This window comes from Phoenix dactylifera, chromosome 6 (assembly GCF_009389715.1).
Source record: "Phoenix dactylifera cultivar Barhee BC4 chromosome 6, palm_55x_up_171113_PBpolish2nd_filt_p, whole genome shotgun sequence".
Classification (NCBI taxonomy): Eukaryota; Viridiplantae; Streptophyta; class Magnoliopsida; order Arecales; family Arecaceae; genus Phoenix; species Phoenix dactylifera.
Window position 1 is genome coordinate 3,199,646 of NC_052397.1, and position 18,033 is coordinate 3,217,678.

At 37.3% G+C, this 18,033-nt stretch overlaps 1 protein-coding gene across 2 annotated transcripts; it reads right to left on the reverse strand.

Moving 5' to 3' along the window:
* Positions 1–225: 225 nt before the first annotated feature.
* On the reverse strand, positions 226–17,104 carry LOC103712920 (E3 ubiquitin-protein ligase BRE1-like 2). 2 transcript variants are annotated; one of them, XM_008799634.4, is made up of 19 exons: positions 16,714–17,104; positions 14,086–14,247; positions 13,897–13,984; positions 13,545–13,775; positions 13,266–13,433; positions 12,541–12,734; positions 12,317–12,400; positions 12,070–12,189; positions 11,804–11,990; positions 11,567–11,727; positions 7,545–7,616; positions 7,306–7,382; positions 3,043–3,237; positions 2,576–2,648; positions 2,398–2,484; positions 1,624–1,761; positions 1,345–1,547; positions 1,065–1,227; positions 226–730 (listed from the first exon to the last, which is right to left on the reverse strand). In XM_008799634.4, exons 1-19 carry the CDS (start codon positions 16,774–16,776, stop codon positions 599–601), a joined length of 2,598 nt encoding a protein of 865 aa, XP_008797856.1. In that variant the 5' UTR covers positions 16,777–17,104; the 3' UTR covers positions 226–598. The 2 variants fall into 2 exon arrangements, with proteins under 2 accessions (XP_008797856.1, XP_038983052.1); XM_039127124.1 differs by having other exon boundaries at positions 14,086–14,262.
* Between the last annotated feature and the right edge of the window lie 929 nt (positions 17,105–18,033).

The following is an 18,033-nucleotide window of genomic DNA, read 5'->3' on the forward strand; positions in this document are numbered from 1 at the left end:
GTAAGTCTTGCTTTAGTCGGAGTAGACCACTTCTATGATGTTTCCGCCCTTTCCAGGATTCCACCTCCACTTACTTCAAAGATGATGAGGCTCTAAACTTCGTAGCATCACCTTCCTCGAGTCCTCAAACCTTTTTTTTCTTCCCTCAGACATTCTTCATGGTATGCGAAGTAAAAGCAGGTGGGCAAAACCAACAATAAGCTTAGATTACAATCTACTTCATTCAATCAGATAAACTCAGGTGATCAAGATAGAATGTTCCAACTAGGAAGCTTCTCGAGGCTTAAGCATAGGCCAAACAGTTGCCGAGTGCTATAGAATTACTTATGCATTTTCTTTTGTATATATTTCGTTTATATAAAACTATTATCTAATATATGCAACACAAAAGCAGACATAGAGCTGATCATGGGCGAGCTTCGGCACGAAAAATATCAAATTTTGGGTAAACTTAGTCCAAAGTCCGACTAAAAAGAAATATAGTATAGGCCAGAGGCCCTGCCCATGGTCAGCTAGAGATGCCGGACACCCGTATCACAAGATGAGGTCCAGATACTGTAGAGGAAGGAGCAGAAAAAGATATGCCCTCTCAGAAAGTTTATATTTTCACCTCACGGACATCACTTTGTCCAAATGGGGTGCCACACCCAGGACACTTACGATGACGAATCTCCAGGTTCCTCTGGATGCATGGATAGCAGAATAGGTGGAAGCACTTCGTAATTACAACCTGCAAACAAAAAAAATCGAGCAACTAATTTTAGACCAATGAGAAAGAAATAGGACACACTTCTCCGTCTACAGATTGAAAACCCATCATATGCACTCTCTAACTTTCTTCCATCTTCTCCGCCATTTCTTTCAAAAGGATACTGCTTACCATCCAAAGCAGCAATAACGATTGTCCGAAATTTAACTTGTGGAGTGAAAAATTGACCGAAATACATGTTTTCTATAATTTGACGAGTGCATCAAAAATATGATAACCACATTTGCATAAAATAGAAAAGCACATCCAATGATAAATGATTGTTTACATCTAACGACGTATTCTCTCATATTACCTCCTTGGGACGGTCGAAACATACACCGCATTTAAGAATGGCCTTGCACTCCTTGATTTCATCCTGAAGTTTCTGGATTGTGGTTTCTTCATTCTCACTGCTCATCTCCATAACTTCAGTTTTCACTTCCTCAAGCTCTTCTGCAAGCCTTTTCCTCTCATTTCTGAGTTTACGATTAGTTGGATTAAAGATAGGCATGGCAAATAGAGGGATAAAGAGCAGAATGCAAGTTAATTATGAGCTTAAACCACGTTAAATTAACTGAAACAAGCAAAAGCACCTTTCCCGCTCTAACTCCAACCTCAAGTCAGCAATCCTTTTCTGGTTTCGCTCATATTCCTTCTGAGAATCATCATAAGTAGATCGAAGCCACATCAATTCTTTCTCTGCATCAGCTAACTCCACTGTAGCTTTGTCCAGATTGATTGAAAGGTGCCTATTTTCCAGGGAAGCTTTACAAGCTTGGGCAACATATATCTTCATCTGTATGATATAGTCAGACAGCTGCATGACCAGAGAGTAAAATTTCAAGAAAAGAAAGGTACGCAAAAAAGAGCACCTGCTCTTCACCACGAGCAACTTTCATTTTGTAAAACTCGAGCGATCCATTTATTTGTTGGAGTTGCTTTGCTTTGGCTTGCTTTTCAGAGAGAAGAGAGCTGTAGGTTTGCTTCATTTTCACGCTATCCGATACCAGCTGGCATACATCAAAGTATAAAGCAGAGCCAGGGCACTGGTGAATTGCTTAAACATTGGACTTAAAAGAAAAAACTTAAAAAAATGTCAAGGTTCAATATTATATGCTAATTGCAACGAGGGATATGCTGACTGTCATTGAACAACTCTGACATCACAAGGAAGCAGGAAGCAATATAAGTGCATGCTAGCTTGCAACTAGAAAAGGCTGAAATCACCTCTGCCAAAGGCTTCATATCATCCTATGATTGATATAATAAATTATGGTAAGCCATTGGTATGTGACATATGAGCTTCTCATAAGCATATAATGTATGATTTGATCCTACGTGATACAGTAATACAAAGGATGTGCCTCTTGCATCGTACCAAGTCTTCCCTGGGACAAGTCTTATGGTATGACGCAATATAGAATAGACCAGTTACTAAAACTTGGCGATGCAAGCCTGAGATCATCACATTAATCACAAAGGACAAAGTTTGCTAACTATTAAATAGCTGTAATTCAATGGTATATCAAAGTGCAGATATCTTGAGGACATAAACATTACTAAATGCAACTCACAAAGTGATTGCTTTGAGCAAATCTAGACTAGTAAACAATGAAACAAGTTGAGAATCAATACAAGCCACAAACCTTGATATTGTAATCATCTCTATCAGCAACCTGTTGAAGTAAATGTTGGTTCTGTGTCTGCATATCTTCATATGCTTGACCGATTGTCTGGAAATTGGGATTTCTTTTAAAATAAATGCATACATAACAACATGAAGGGGTGCAATTACAAAGGAACAAAGTATTAGCATAGCCCAACCTCGATTTCAGAAATATATGCCTTTCCTTCTGCATCTTTGATTTTTATAGCCTCTTTAAGCTCCCAGACATCTCTGTAAAGACAATGTTAATCGCTATGAAAGAGTTCAAGAGCATATGGTCTGCTCATTTCACTGGAAACTGAATGATCCTATGCAATAAAAATGCACAGCTACTATTATCTTCAAAGGAACTTTTCAGTCCATTGAAACTTAGCCATAAAAAAAAAATCCACGAAATTCTTTTTCAACTTCCGAGCCTAGAAACCACAATTCAGTAAACCCATCAACTATTATAATGCATCTGAATTACTGTATTGGTACCATTAAAAAGTTAACGCTAAAGTAACTGATATAGCATAAAAGTTCCACGTAGGAAGAAAGCTGCAATAGTTATGATGCTCAAGAGTACTTGCAGTATTGTATCGAAATAAACTTAGCTGTAAGTGAATAAAAGCAGACATCCAACCTTTCAGAAGCATCTAGTTTTGTCTGTAATTCTGCTATTTCAGCTTCAGCAGTAGAAAGCCTTTGCTGGCAAGCTGCCTCAGCCTCATTTGCTGCTTTCACTCGCAATTCAAGACTGTGTTCATCCAGTAGAGTTTTCAAGATTTCAGCTTGCGCACGAGCTCTATGTTCTGATTCTTTGATTTCCATTATGGTTCTGTATACAATCAGAAGGATTCAAATCAATTGCACCTGTAATTTTATAGGGTCAAAACACTTCTTAACTTGAAAACATAATCAATCTGTATAGAAGTACCAAATTTAAAATGAAGATGTAGCACCACAATAGGATAATATCCACAAGCGCTCACATAAGGATATAAAGAAAGACATTGTTTTTTCTTAAAAAAATAACAATATGCATTACTCTCACGGGCTAAAAGTTTCGGCCGATCCATTGCTTTTTTGGCTATCAGCGCATGGAGAGACAAGATATATAGATTATCATATTTTGTTGAGCAATAGACCAGTATTGAGTTGTGTTAACATATTCAAATAAATATTGCCTGGTGTGTACATATACATATGGTCTTCATGTCAACTTCTTAAATTTATTTATCTAGTAAATTCCTTATACTTTTATTCAGGTCAGAAAAGGATGAAACTATTTTTTACATCAGAGGTGGAACTTGAGGATTCACAACCAAGATCACAAATATATGGCGCAAGGCTGGATGTTTATGGTTTTGATTAATGATTATATGAAGGGAGCAGTGGATTATGTAGCTCAAAATGGCTGCATTATAATGAAGCTCTAGTAATTTCAGGCAATAAAAGTCACATAATTTCTATCTTTAAATTTAAAACACACAAGCACTACAAGAGTATCATACAGATGCAATGCATAACGGTTTACAGTTTGTTACTTTCCAAAATCAACTTTACATGGCTTTTTTCATCTATGAAACATTAATAAATTATTCACATTTTTAAATGTTATCACTGTTCAATCTGTAAAGTCAATTCCCATCAAAAACACCTGCAAATTAAGGTCCATTGCCCTTAGTTGTTTTGACTCCTAGGAGATTCCGCCTCAACATATTCCTCGGATATACCTTGGTTTGACAACCATGTCAAGCTTTTTAGTTCCAGTGAGCCTTTTAACAAATAAAATTCATATTACATTATCTTCCTTGAGCTGTTCAAATGTGTATTCCTTTTTTCATTTTTTTTAAAAAGCATACAAGAAGATGTGTCTTCATCCCTACTATATATGATAAGAACACCCAGAGTGTGTAAGGCCATGTATCTCACCTCTTTTCAACCAAAATTTTTCTTTTAATATATGCACCCCTCTGTGTTCATTCTGATCCATGACTAAGAATGAGAAAGAAGTACATAACTGAAAAAGGTATATTCATCAAATCTACTCCAAGCAGTTGTAACCGCTGGGATTAAAGTCATCCATCAAATGCTCTATCCTTTTGAATAAACCATATAAATAATGATAACACTATAACAAATACTTATCATCAACTCATATAAAAGAACAGCATTGTTTTGCATAAAAACCTGATATTCTCTCTTAATAGACTGCAATACCTACATTTCTTGATACTAGACTATGGCTTTTCATTCTCAGATGTTTACATTTGAACTTTTCACATGTATTTCAACTCATATAAAAGAACAGCATTGTTTTGCATAAAAACCTGATATTCTCTCTTAATAGACTGCAATACCTACATTTCTTGATACTAGACTATGGCTTTTCATTCTCAGATGTTTACATTTGAACTTTTCACATGTATTCCTTGTAAATTTAAATGTCTACATATATCACACTAGAATCCTGTTTTTATACAGCCCTCTAGGTTAGAGAAATTAATATATGACTCTGAGTTAAACCACCAATAAACTAGAAAGCATAAACTCAAAAAAATTTCCAATATAAAAGACATCAACCCTTTTAACCTTACAAAATTCCTAAATTCCACTATCTCGTCTTCCTTCAGCTCTCTGTCTCTCTCATTCCTAAATTCCACTAATCTCATCTTCCTTCAGTTCTCCCTCTCCCCTTCCCCTTCCCCTTCCCTCCCTCCCCCCAACAAAACTCTGTCCCTTTGTTCTCCCCCGATTCCATCAAGATCCTCATCTCCTTCATCGTCACCTTCAATTTCCTATGCCATTGCCCCATGAATAGAACTTCCAAGTTTTTCCCCTTATTTTGCCACCACCAGATCATCCTCCTCTTCCATCAGCAATGCTAGCATAACCAAGACTCTTCTCCAAGATCAACTTGCCCCAAGCTCCTCTATAAGACCTGACAAAATACCCTGTTGTGCAGCCGCTTCCACCATAAGAAATCATCATTAATGGCCGCCATGGTTGAACCCTTCCTATCCTCTTCAATCAATTAGGTAACTCATTTGAGCTTGTGGCTTTAAAAAAAAGAAAAAAAAGATACCAGCATGCCATCAGGTTTCGGGTTATGTATAGACAACAGTACAAACCCACATGCCGGAATATAAGGCTTGAAAAGCCGTGCAAATATATATTTTGTGTTTTAAAGATCCCTTTGCTAAAGCCAACACCAACTACCATACGTGCATTGATATGTTACTGGTATCGTGCCATACTGGTTCCTTAGGTACCAAGGGTGCTAATAATGCCACTTCACCCTTGACAGGGAACTTGTCAACACACTTTTAGTCAAAAATTTAATAGATATTATATGATCCACAATATTAACAATCGCCTTGCTCAAAGTGCAGAAATGGTTCTCACCATACACTTTATGGTTGTAAGTTGTAACCATCGATTTTTGGCTGATTACATGCCAATAGTCCATTAATCATATGCCAAATTGCGTGAAACTATTTAAAAATTTAACAGTGTGGGTAGAGAATCTAGTGGCTTAAACCACAGTTTCCTTGAGGTGTGCGGTCTTGCTATTTGCTCTCTTAGAGACTGGTGATTGGAGTACACAATCAGAAATGCACACTGTGCGAGCCTTGAAAGCAATGCCCTGCCCTTCCTACTTCTACGAAGAAGGATGAGAATCTTGCATTGCCCTCTCCTCCCAATTTTTGTCAAGGTTTGCAATCTCATTATCGAACCTCGTACTGGAATCATGTTGGTACAATGTCTGTACTTCCAGTATGGGAGTCAATTCAGCATACCAACACTTTACGCCCTTCGTACTGAATGTCAGTTCCGTACCAATATGATATGGTATGCATTGGTCTTGTGAACCTTGATTCTTGCTATCCAAATTAATCAGCTGTATGCATGCATGACTTAGTGTAATTTGCCTTTGAACTTATTACATTGTGTACCCGTACTTTCCCTTTTCCACTATCAAAAGAAACATTCCACCAATATCATGTTATCCTCAAATACATAGATATTATTTGCATTTATAGTTTCCTGTCTCTTTTAGTCAACATAGCCTATCTTCTTCTAAAGTCGACCTCTTGAAATTCATACAACACATTCTTTTGATGATCATTTTCGCCTTGTCTTTCACGAAAGCTCAGTATACTCTTACTGTACTTAACCTGATATCCTGCCCCTCATCACTGGCAATAGCCAGCTTCACCTTGTTCTTCTCCTTTTCCTTGGATTAAAGCCCAGGTATCCTCACTAAATGGTGTATCTGATGTGATTATGAATATTTGTAGTATAGCTTTGCCGTTCACCATTTTAGCCTCTTAGCTAATCAACATGTTCTTAAACTACTATATAGTGATTCTATCTTTCATATATTAACTCATGTTTGCTTTACCAACCACAGAAAATTAGCAAGCACTGATCAAAATAACATGATCATGGAAGATTTGAGGAATCATTTAAAATAGAACGAAATGTACATGATGCAGCACCCAGTGGCTGTGGCCATGAAGGAATTAACTTAAATGACATAGTATGCAATGTAAAAACAAGGAGTAAACAATTCCCAGATCCTTCAAAGGAAAGAATCACAGGGATCACAAAACTGGAGAGCTCGACCATTATTATTAAGCTATGGTACAACTTGACATGATTAAATTAGCTGAAATAAAATTCTAGAGCTTTTACTACTAGCTAACAATAGTGCAGTTTTCAAGGTTCACACTAATAAGTATAGATCTTTCTGCATCATTAATTGCATTCAAGAAATTGTGAAGCCAGAAGAGACTCAACAAAACACTAGCATGTATGAAAGAGGGCAAGGAAGGCAAAAAGTGAGAACATAATGAGATCAACGAATAGGAACAAGGCATGGGATCAACTACGAACATACCTAGTGTCAAAACATTCTTGTGCATACATATCCAAGAAAATTTGCAACTCCTGTTTTTCCTTTTCCAATTTCTCAATCTGCAATTTCATTCACTTCAGTGTAAAGACCCAAGAATATATGATATATTCTGTATTCAAATTTCAAAAGTCTATTCAATTAGAAGAAGAACAAAGAGATATAATTAACATCTAGTGGACAGAAAACAACCAATAAAAAACCATATGCCAGACAGGGCATACCTGTGCTTTATAAGACTTGATCTCACCCATTTGTTCTGCACATTTATCTGATAAGATTTTGTGTTCACTAATCTAGAAACATAGAACAGATTCTTTCATCAGGCAAGCAGTTATTGTAGGATAACACAATTACGATGCTTGTAACTGAAAGATCAAAGTGAAACTTAAACAACCAATTGTAATTCATGAATGCAACCGGCAGTATGAAAATAATGATGTGAAGGCATATCGATAGAGCCACATGAACATTTAAATATAAGTAAAGAATGTCACTGGACCCATATATATTAATATATATAGATAAGTCGCAACGAGTATATCTTTCACAAAGTCTAGTTTGTACTTTCAGCAATGTTACCTAAACACTTGGCATGGGTCTGAAGTGTCCAAGTGTCCTCAAGTGTGTACTTGGCACGCACGCATGCATTCATACATACATGTATGCATAGGTCTGCGCACGCATATATGTATGTGTTGGATGTAGGTGCATGTTTAAATGCTAGAACCTTCCAATATCTAAGAATTTCTTCTAACACATATCCAAGTGCACCAAGGTGGAGGTACTTATAGCAAAATCAAAGGATACAGGTAACATAGCTAAAACCATAGTCTGCCGAACCAATCCGTACCGGCCGGTTCAGGCCGTATCGAACCGGTCCGGCCTGGAACCGGTACCCGGACAGCGTGGAAACCGGTTCCAGGATGTCTCGGGCTGGTACCGACCGGTATGCATGCGTACTGGCCGCATACCGACTTGTACCATTTTTTTAATCACAACGCGCACGGCGCACGCTGTGGTGTCAGAGCGCATGGCCCGAAAGGGACACTCGCTCCCTCAAGGCAGAGCGCCCTGCGCGGGGAGCCGCCTCGCGCGCGGGTCATAAATGCCACTCTGTGGCCAGCCCTAAAGCCTCCGTGTGAGTCCACTCACGGACGTGAACAAAAAAAAAAAAAATTTCTGCAAAAATATAAACAAAAGACCGATTCGTACCGGATCGGTTCCGGTATGAACCGGTCTCAAACCGGTCCGGTAGGTACCAGTTTAGCGTATCTTGGCTAAAACAATTTAGGGCCAGTTTGGATGATTGGACTGAAAATCCTATAAGATTCATGGATTGGGCCTTTTTTCTTCTTATGGGATTCGAGTCGGCCCACTCCAAAACTATTCTTAGGTATTTATGAATATAGGCCTGGCCCAACCTATAATCCTATGATCTTGTTGGTTGTCCTGGCCCAATCTACGCATCCAATAAAATTTTCAGCCCAATCATCCAAACATACCCTTAGTAGGTGTGGATTCTTGCAATTGTGGGTTTTAAATATAGAAAACGTACCATATAAGAACATTTAGCATTCATTTCATGGTCAAGTAAATAAAGTTAAAATATCAAGATAGCTTGTGAATGCGGGCTTGTCCTAATGGTCACACTCTTTTGCTCAACAACCAGAGGTTCTGAATTTGAATCTTAGGCCGCACATCCCCAAGCATTGGGACCTAGGTAATTAAAGCACAGGTGGGAGTATCTCCATTTTTCTCAAAAAATATCTAGGTTGTAAGATGAGCATGCATGGCTCATCTTTGGCTTATGTCTAGACAATTGAGTCAATTAATAGAATATACAGTTTTGATTTCCATACAGTTGGGTTGGCAAAACATGTTCATGGTTACACATGATGCTCATGCACCCATAAGCTCATTTGGAGAGAGACCAAAGTTTAAGAGGCTGTAATGGACATGTCATGGCTCATCTACAGCTAATGTGTGGACAAACAGAATTGAAACTGCAAGTAATCATCATTATTAAATCAACTACAAGATGAAACAATTTCGATTCACGCACATTCAAGGGTTGGCATGCATGTGGTTATACAAGAGGCTCATGCACCTAAAAGCTCATTTGGTGCACAAGCTGTGTTCTCCAGGTTACCCCTTGTTGCTTGGAGAACAGATGTTTAAGAGATGAATGTTGCTAGCTGATGTAAGGCAGTAGCTTAATATATATACAAGATACAAGAGTGGCATGGTTGAAATAAAAAAATCTACAATATGTCAAAGCTCACATACAATAAAATAATGCATGCACACATGCGCAAAATCAACTTGGATTATACACAAAATTTACAAAGGCGAAATAAGTGATGTGGTTAGTCACCTTCGGAAAAGTTAAGAAGCTATTTAAATGGAGGACATATGATTACAGGCATCCCATCATGATGACATGTTAAAGAAAGGCCATTTCATATTATTCCTCTGCTGCTCATTAGGCATCGAATTTTTAGTAATGTAAATGACACTTCGACTGTTGCAACAAGTAAGGTAATAACATAAAAATAACCGTGTTGACAAGAACATGTTAAAGCTTAACATGAGATGGAAAAAATATCAAAATTTACTGGACTTTTAGGAGAATCTCCAAGAAAGACTAAGAAGCCAGATGAATCACCAAGCTAAAGAGAAGAGAACATACTCAGAGGACATGTGATATCTCTGCAAAAAGACAATGAAAAATGGCCTACAACATCATAAGCCAGTGTACAACAATATCTGAATCAAAGATTAACATGCATGCCAATAGGAAAATTTGGCTGAGACACAGCATTCCTTGATAAACTTAACATGTGAAGAATCAACGATTAGTGATAACTTCAGTGTCCGCTTAGTTGTACATCAATGCCGATAAGCATACCTTGACATTTATGGACCCGCAATAATTAAAAACTTTAGCTGCATTGCTTATTGCATATAGCTAATCACCTTAAGAAGACCTCAACCAAAGGGGAAATTTGTATCCATGGTCAAGCTATATCAAAACCTTATTAACCAGATTTAAGACTTCTTTGCATAATAGATTAATCATGTACGGTAATAACTGACGTCAAAATGGTAGCAAAGCTAGCTGATATTAGGCTTTAACTATAATTTCTTTTAAGGTTGGTTCATGATAGCTGGTATACATACCTTTATATTCTCTCGATATATGCTTAATTGGAAGATTACTATCCTGTTTTTTCCTATGTTATTAAATTCTTCGAGGAGGTTTGCAAGTCCAGAAAACATTATTCTTCCCAGCCTGTTTTCATCTTGCTGCGTTGATATGAAAGTTAAAGCATTCCGAACACATATTTTAAGATTGCGGACGCCCTTTCTTTTCAGGCATGAAATCTAAACATCCCACCTATTTCCTCATCAAGAACTTTAAAATTTAATCATATGAAAAAAATCATCCTTTGAAAACGAGTGATGGTAATCAAGGTCTCAAGTTGCAGAGAAAGTTATCTTAGATGGTTGGCAAGAAGGAGGTTACTTTCACAGAAACAGACAGCCATGTACAGAAAGCAGAAGTGCATTGCAATATCCATGAAATTCCAAAAGGATACCACAAAGATAATAAACCAAAAAATACTGACAGAAAGCACAACGAGAATAGTAAAGATGTCTGTTAAAATTCAGAACAGGTTTGGTTATCTAAAAGATCTGGCATAAAAAACCTAAGGCCAACCCAATATGCATACTTGGGAGCAGAGGAGGTATGAGAAAGAACCCAAGCATGACTTGTATAACAAATTTAATGCTCAGGCACAGGCCCAGCTCAATAAGCCTATTGTATGGTCTCCATCAGCAACAAGCAATTATACTTTCGATCTTATCCTGCTTTCAACAAGCCTATCTATCAATTCTAGAATAATACCAAAACCAATTCTAAATTCTAGTCAGCAATTAATATTCTTATGAAATCTTCAAATACCTATTTTCTTGAGAATGTATTGAAAGAATACTTCAAAAATTTAGAAGAAAGGAGAAAGAAACTAACAATTTATATTACATATTACATTATACAACTTTCTGTCACACATTCGGTGCTAAGAATCACTTCTAGTTAAATACTCAGAGATCTCAATATTAGATACTTATATAACTACAGACAAAAATATATATTCAAAAAGAACCACTAGAATAGTGTGAAGATTATACCTCTACAAAACATAACACTAGAGCACAAAGAGCAAGTATTGGTAAATACCTTCCTATCTAATACAGCTCTCAAAGAATCCGCATCTTCACGTGATTTAAGTGCATCACGAGCAGCAATTTTAGACCTAGTTAGCTGGGTCTCCAACATTTCCATTTCTTTGTATAGTGCTGATGCCATGACATGAATCTCATCCTTGATATCTTTCCTCCCTGGAACAGTAACAGATTCAGAATCTGTTTGAAGATATGCACAAGCTAGTCTGGAAAAAATGGGGTCATTTATCACCTGAATCCTGCACAGCTTCTTCCAATTTAATTTCAAGATCATTTCTTTCAGCAATAAACTTCTGAATCTGAAGCTCCAGCTCCTCAATCTTGGCCTGATATGTGCTAAGAGAAATCTTTGCAGCATCAGCTGACTCTGCCTTTGCATTCAATTCTTTCTCTCTTCGCAGCATATGATTCCTCTCTGCCTGACTTTATCTAGTTATAATTAGAATCCAAGACCAACTAAGCAACTTTTTTAAAAAAAGGTGAGAAATACAATGTTACCTGCAAGGATTCCATCAATCCCTTGTACTGCTCAAGTTCCATATTAAGATGCTGGAGTTTATCGCTTAATAGAGAGTAAGGTTTTGATGTGACTATGTATTTATCATCCTTCAATTTGTTCTATATACATGAAGAAAGAACAGAAAAGAAGTGAAATTTCAAATTGTAAACTTCAAAAATAATGAAATTAGCCAATAACAAGAGTTTTGAGATGAAAGCAAATTAGAGTATCCCAAGAGATCCTAACTTGAAGATCTTCCACTTGCTTTGACATATTTAAGTTTTTTTCTTGGGCCTCTTGAAGTTCAAAAAGACGGCTTGCTGCCAGTGTCTGTCATTCATTTGCAAAAGAATTAAAAGTCAAAGACTTCAATTATTAGTAAAGATAACAAGTAACTTTAATAAAATAAAAATTAAAGCTAGGTTTCTTTCTGAAACCATAATTAAAGACTAAAGAAATGTTCATGATACCTTAGCCTCCTCAACTGAATTTTTCAGCTCCCGCAAACCCACAGTCCTATCTGCAGGTTTATCTGGTGAACCGCTTCCATTTACAGCATTGGCAACTGAAGCACTCATTACAGATGTTCCATGTTTCTGCATTTGTAGAATAACCAACTTGCGTCGGCTTTCCTCAAGTTCAGCCATGCTTTCTTCCAACTCACCTTAATCACCCAGATATAAACAAGATATATGTTTAGCATAACAAAGAGACAGGAACAACATCAAGCACAATGAATATTCTACATGACATGAACATACATTCCCTAAGTTTGGTAAGCAGTACAATCAAGTTTACCATGTGATGCTCAAATCACCAGCTTTCGGAGCCTCTATTAAATTTCCATTTGAGACAGAATTTTGCATACCGACAGAATAAAATGGGTGGAAAAAATCTCCAGTAGGTGGCTTTCTTCTTAAATTCCCAAAACTAAGCTGTAAAGGGAAGGTTATAACGGTATAACCCTCTGACTTTTCAGGACTGGGTGTTTAGCATAGTAACAAATTTTTAGAAACATTGGATATTTTGGATGGTAGACCTTCTTCCATAGGAAATGAGACCCTTAGTTTGCAGCATTGACAACGAATTGTGAAGTCATGGTCACAGAAATAAACTGATGGAATTGTCATTAAGACAGTATGCTGATAAATGGATATTCAAAAAAAAGAAATAGAAGAAGAATGTGTTTCAGTACCTGACAGACATTTTATTTCAGATTGTTCCCTTGAATATCTCTCAAGATACTTGTTTATTTCATCTGTATATTGTTTGTGCTTCTGATGGAGAACATTAATAGCCTGACGCATATTGTTAGCTACCTCTCCCATGTAATCATTAAGTTTCTGGACTTGCAAAATAGCATCTACAAGAACATTATAACCAAGGCAGCTATTGATTTAATGCCCAAGCTGATAATTAGTACTGGTTTGCTAGGGATCTGAATAATTAGGAGCATGCTTAAGATTTTTAGGACCTTCAGATGATAACTTCCCATGTAAAGCCATTGCTAAGCAATCATTTTTAGCCTGTCGAGCAGCAATAGTCTCTTGGACATGTTTCATCAGATCCAGCGTGGCTGAATGGCGAAGAGCAAGGGCTTCTTGAACATATTTAATGGCTCCATTTCCTTCATGTTTTTCAACAGGGCCAGCTCTCAAGAGCCTACAGAGAAATGTGTCCTCCGGAGGACATGATGCAAGTGCATCTGTAAAAAGAGAAAAAGAAGCCATCTACAATAAGCACCTTAAGATTATAGAGGAAAAAGATCATCCTTATGAAAACTAATTTTTGGTGAAGATTAGTAAGTATAGAATTTCGAAAAGAACCTGTGCGCAGATCTTCACGGTCCAATGCTTGTAAATAACGTAAATCGCCACCAGCTCGTACTCCAAGCAGGACTAAATCATCAACCAACTATAATTTTGAGAAGAATTCGAATGCCAATTAGAAATACTGTATCAGAAAAATAGAAGAGAAGAAATAAAATGAAATAAGCAAAACAGTTGCCAGATGACCTGATTCCACATTTTATTTACAGAAATCAAAGTCTTGTCATAAGAATCTTGCTCTTCTCTCAAATCTTTGAACTTCCCTTCTAATGTATGCATTTCTGCTTTCTGGGCCTCTAGCTGTTGAACAAGCCTTTGATTCTGGTGATGTAGAACTGCAGCATCCACCTGTAAAAACAATGCCTTAAGATATTTCAAATGACAAATCATAAATATTTAATAGTTAAATTAACGAATGCTATTAAAGATAAGCTTGTAAAAGAGAAATATTAGCTGATCGGTTGATATCAATAAGATATATATATAAGTAGCCAAAGAGTATGATTATGAAGAGTTCTCTAGGGGAGAAAGAACATCCAAACTTACAAGCACATAGAAATTACCAATCCCCTAGGAGATTTTGATTTTTTGCTACAGCTTTATATCATGTGCCCAAGCCAACAAGGTGTTAAGAAGTGAATATAGCGGAAAATGACAATAGTTACTTCCTCAGCAATTGGTGGCTTTTCAATCCCTGTCACCTCAATTCCTACAATACCAAAAGATGCCAATTTCCAATTTTTATCTCTTCTTTTCAGGTCTCCCAACTTTCAACTAACCCTTAAGATGACCTAGAAGAATACAAACAATGCCACGGAGCATCAAAGAGGTGGAACCAAAGCTTCCAAAAAAGATGATCCAACTACACAGATACGCAGAAGACTGCTCCAATTACATGGCATCTAATGAGATGCACTCATTTTTAGAGCATATGCAAGAAATAGACCTACTTGAAACTGAGAATTTAGCTTCACTATATGAAACTTTAGAAAGGCTTTCTGAGAAAGAGCATGTATAATTGCTTTCTCCAAAATCAACCACCTCCAAAATGATATTGATATGTACAAAATTAGTGTTTCTATTTATGACAGCCAAAATCAGATCTGACTAACAGTTCTTTATAACCATATCAACTATCAATTAAGAATCTAGTCTTAAGACTCTTACAATCCTAAACTTCAATCTCAGAAGAAAAATTACTGAATCATAATTCATCTTCCCAAAGTCTGGAAACATTACTATTGCCCTAAGAATTACATTTGACATTTTGGAGTTTAAATCTGATTTCTGCTCATGCTCCTCAATTCTTGTTTAAGAATTATATGCTGGTATATGTGTACACATTTGAATGGACTGATGCAAGCCAACATGGACCCATTTTTCTTGACATGAGCCTCCACAAATGGTTGAGCTTGTGTTCAGTACAGCTTAACATGGCATGACAAATTCTGTAACATGATAGACCATGACCGAGACATGCATGGTAATAGTAAGGGTGGCCTAGTGCACAAGGCTTTTACCATTATAGGATCTAAGGAGAGTCGGAAGTATGTAACCTTACCTCCGCGTGCGGGGAGACTGTTTCCATTTTTCAAACCCGTGACCTCCGTGTCACAATGGAGTAACCTTGTCGTTGAACCAAAGCTTAGCCTCGCAACAATAATTTACTCCTCAATAAAAAGTACGGCATGCTTCATAGTGGAACTTCTTAACTTATTTGTTCATCATTAACTGGGAAGTGGACAAAGCATTGGTAATTGTCTACTAATGAATGAAAGATTGAATCAGTTCAGTCTGGCCAAATCAGAACCAAATAAAGCCCAAACCAGAAAAGATTTCTGCTTGAGCCTGAATCAGTTCAAGCAGAATGCTCCCTCAGTCCAGCCAGGTATAATGCGTATAATATACAAGAATGCTCAAGAGACATGTGCTGCAATAGGAGAAGCTATAGTATCATCCTGGCATTCTGCAAAACAAGGATCCAAATACCAATTTGGGTTCTCCTCTTTCAAATCCTAATATTTCTAAAATATTTTAAACATTAGAGTAGAATAATTAAAAGCATACGGTCCAACTAAAAGTTTCTTTACGTAAAAAACAAATTGGACATATTACAAGTTATTTACAAGGGCCAGTGCTTGAATTCTGTTTTTGTTCCCCCTATATAAACTCAATAGATGCAGCAAATTACACTATCTCAAGAGACGAGGACAGGGGAAACCTCAAGTTTTATCCCTAACGAAGCTTGAGTTTTTTGGTCTTTTAACCTTCTGTTTTTTGTTTTCTACCTTCCAAAATAAAAACAAAGAATTCATGGACCAACATCAAAATTCACAGGAACATGTAAGTGTGTGACGATAGTCATGGAAAGACAAGACTTAATGTCATGATAGTTTTCAATTTATAACATTTTCTCTATATTTTAGAAGTTACCCCAGAAGAATCTCACTAAGAATCAGTATATATCTGTACAAACTACTATTCCTAAAAAAAGTAAAAATAATAATATTGAATAGGTCAAATTCATAACCCTGCTCAATTCACAAAAGAAAACAGAAAAGACCCAGAATTCTCCCTGCTCAATTCACAAATCAAACAGAAAAGATCCAGAATTCTCAAATTTTTCACGGTCACCAATACCAGCTATATCAAGAAATATTTTATTTTCATCTATATCCTGATGAATTTAGAGAGTTGTTCTTGATTCCAAAAGATACACCCCCCACCGAAGAAATGCTAAGTAAAAAAACCTAATTTTAAAAATAAAATAAGAAAAAAAACTTTAGAAATGAAACGGGTAGAGAAGCTTCCAACCTGTTCATTCTGGTCCCCGAGGCCGTGCCCTCTAGCCTCGTTCTCCCTCTTTCCAGACGCCATGATCACCAGGTCTCCAAACTCACAAGATCAAAGAAGAAAGGGAGGAATTGGGGAAGAAAGAAACGAGGGTTTTTGTGTCAGAAACGACAAGAATGGAGAAGAAAGGCTAGGGTTCTGGAGGATGAAAGACCTTAAGGGATGAGAGACGTGAATGAAAAGCCGAAGAAGGGGAAGGACACTAGAGTTTTAAGGCATCAGGAGAGGAAACTAGGGTTTTAAGGAGGAAGAGAGGAGAGGAAATCGAAGAAGTCCCTCGGAGAGCAAGAACTAGGCTCCCAAAAAAGGAGGCAAAGCGGGGGGTTGGGTTTGGGGTTGGGGTTGGGGTTGGGTTTGGGCGGGGGCGGGGTGCCGACCGTGAGGGGAGGAAGGGGGCCCGAAAACCCCATGTAGCGGAAGTGGAGATGGCTTCCACAGGAAAACAAACTAATGTCGGCAAATAATTTGCCGCTGACGTTATGTAAGGAAAAAGCTAGGGATCACCCAAGACAAAAATAAAAGAATAAACTGCTTCACCTTAATAACATTGCATATAACCCATCTCCCTTTTTCTTTTTTTTCTTCTTTTTTTTCGCTAAAGCAAGTAGATCATACCTGATAAGTACAAAGTCAGAAAACAAAATGTTTCCGAGTGCAAGATAACTCTCCATCCCAACCCATAAGGTACTACTGGAATGACCGGCCATATAAGCAGCCATCCAATCCGCAGTCTCATTGGCTTTTCGAAAAATATATTTGGCCTGAAAAGTCCCTCCGTCCCTCAACATTGTCCAGATATCTCGGAGCAATGGGTGGACGCAGTCGTTATCTCTTGGCCCTTCTGGATCCAACTGATAACCATGGCCGAGTCACCCTCCAGAATAATAAAAACTGGCTTATACATCACGTCGAACATAACGAAGGTCCGCCCAAACAGAACCCATCTCCACTTTGCTCAAAGTCTGTCGTGGGAGTTGGACTAGCCAAACATGGCAGGATTCCAAGTATTAGCTGATTAAAAAAATTGTCCAACATGGATCCCTTATAACAGCTCTAATGCATAAGATCGCCATTATCAGCTGTTAGATCCTCCAATAAAAAGGAAAAACTATGATTGACAATGACATAAAGTTGCTAATTACAGTTTTACTTATGATTTACACATATTTAGTATCCAACTATTAGTTAAGAAAAGATGATGAATGTAAAATAAATGAGCATAGATACTAGAGTTTTACTAATCCATAATGGAATTGAAATGCTACATTAAGTATCTATATC

Bases quoted from the DNA above. Each gene is read 5' to 3' on its own strand.
- LOC103712920 (XM_039127124.1), bottom strand. From the start codon at position 16,776: ATGGCGTCTGGAAAGAGGGAGAACGAGGCTAGAGGGCACGGCCTCGGG. The intron at 3,238-7,305 runs GTATGTTCGTAG...GATTGTATACAG, and splicing joins CAAGAATGTTTTGACACTAG to AACCATAATGGAAATCAAAG. The intron at 731-1,064 runs GTAATATGAGAG...TTTTGTTTGCAG, and splicing joins GTTTCGACCGTCCCAAGGAG to GTTGTAATTACGAAGTGCTT.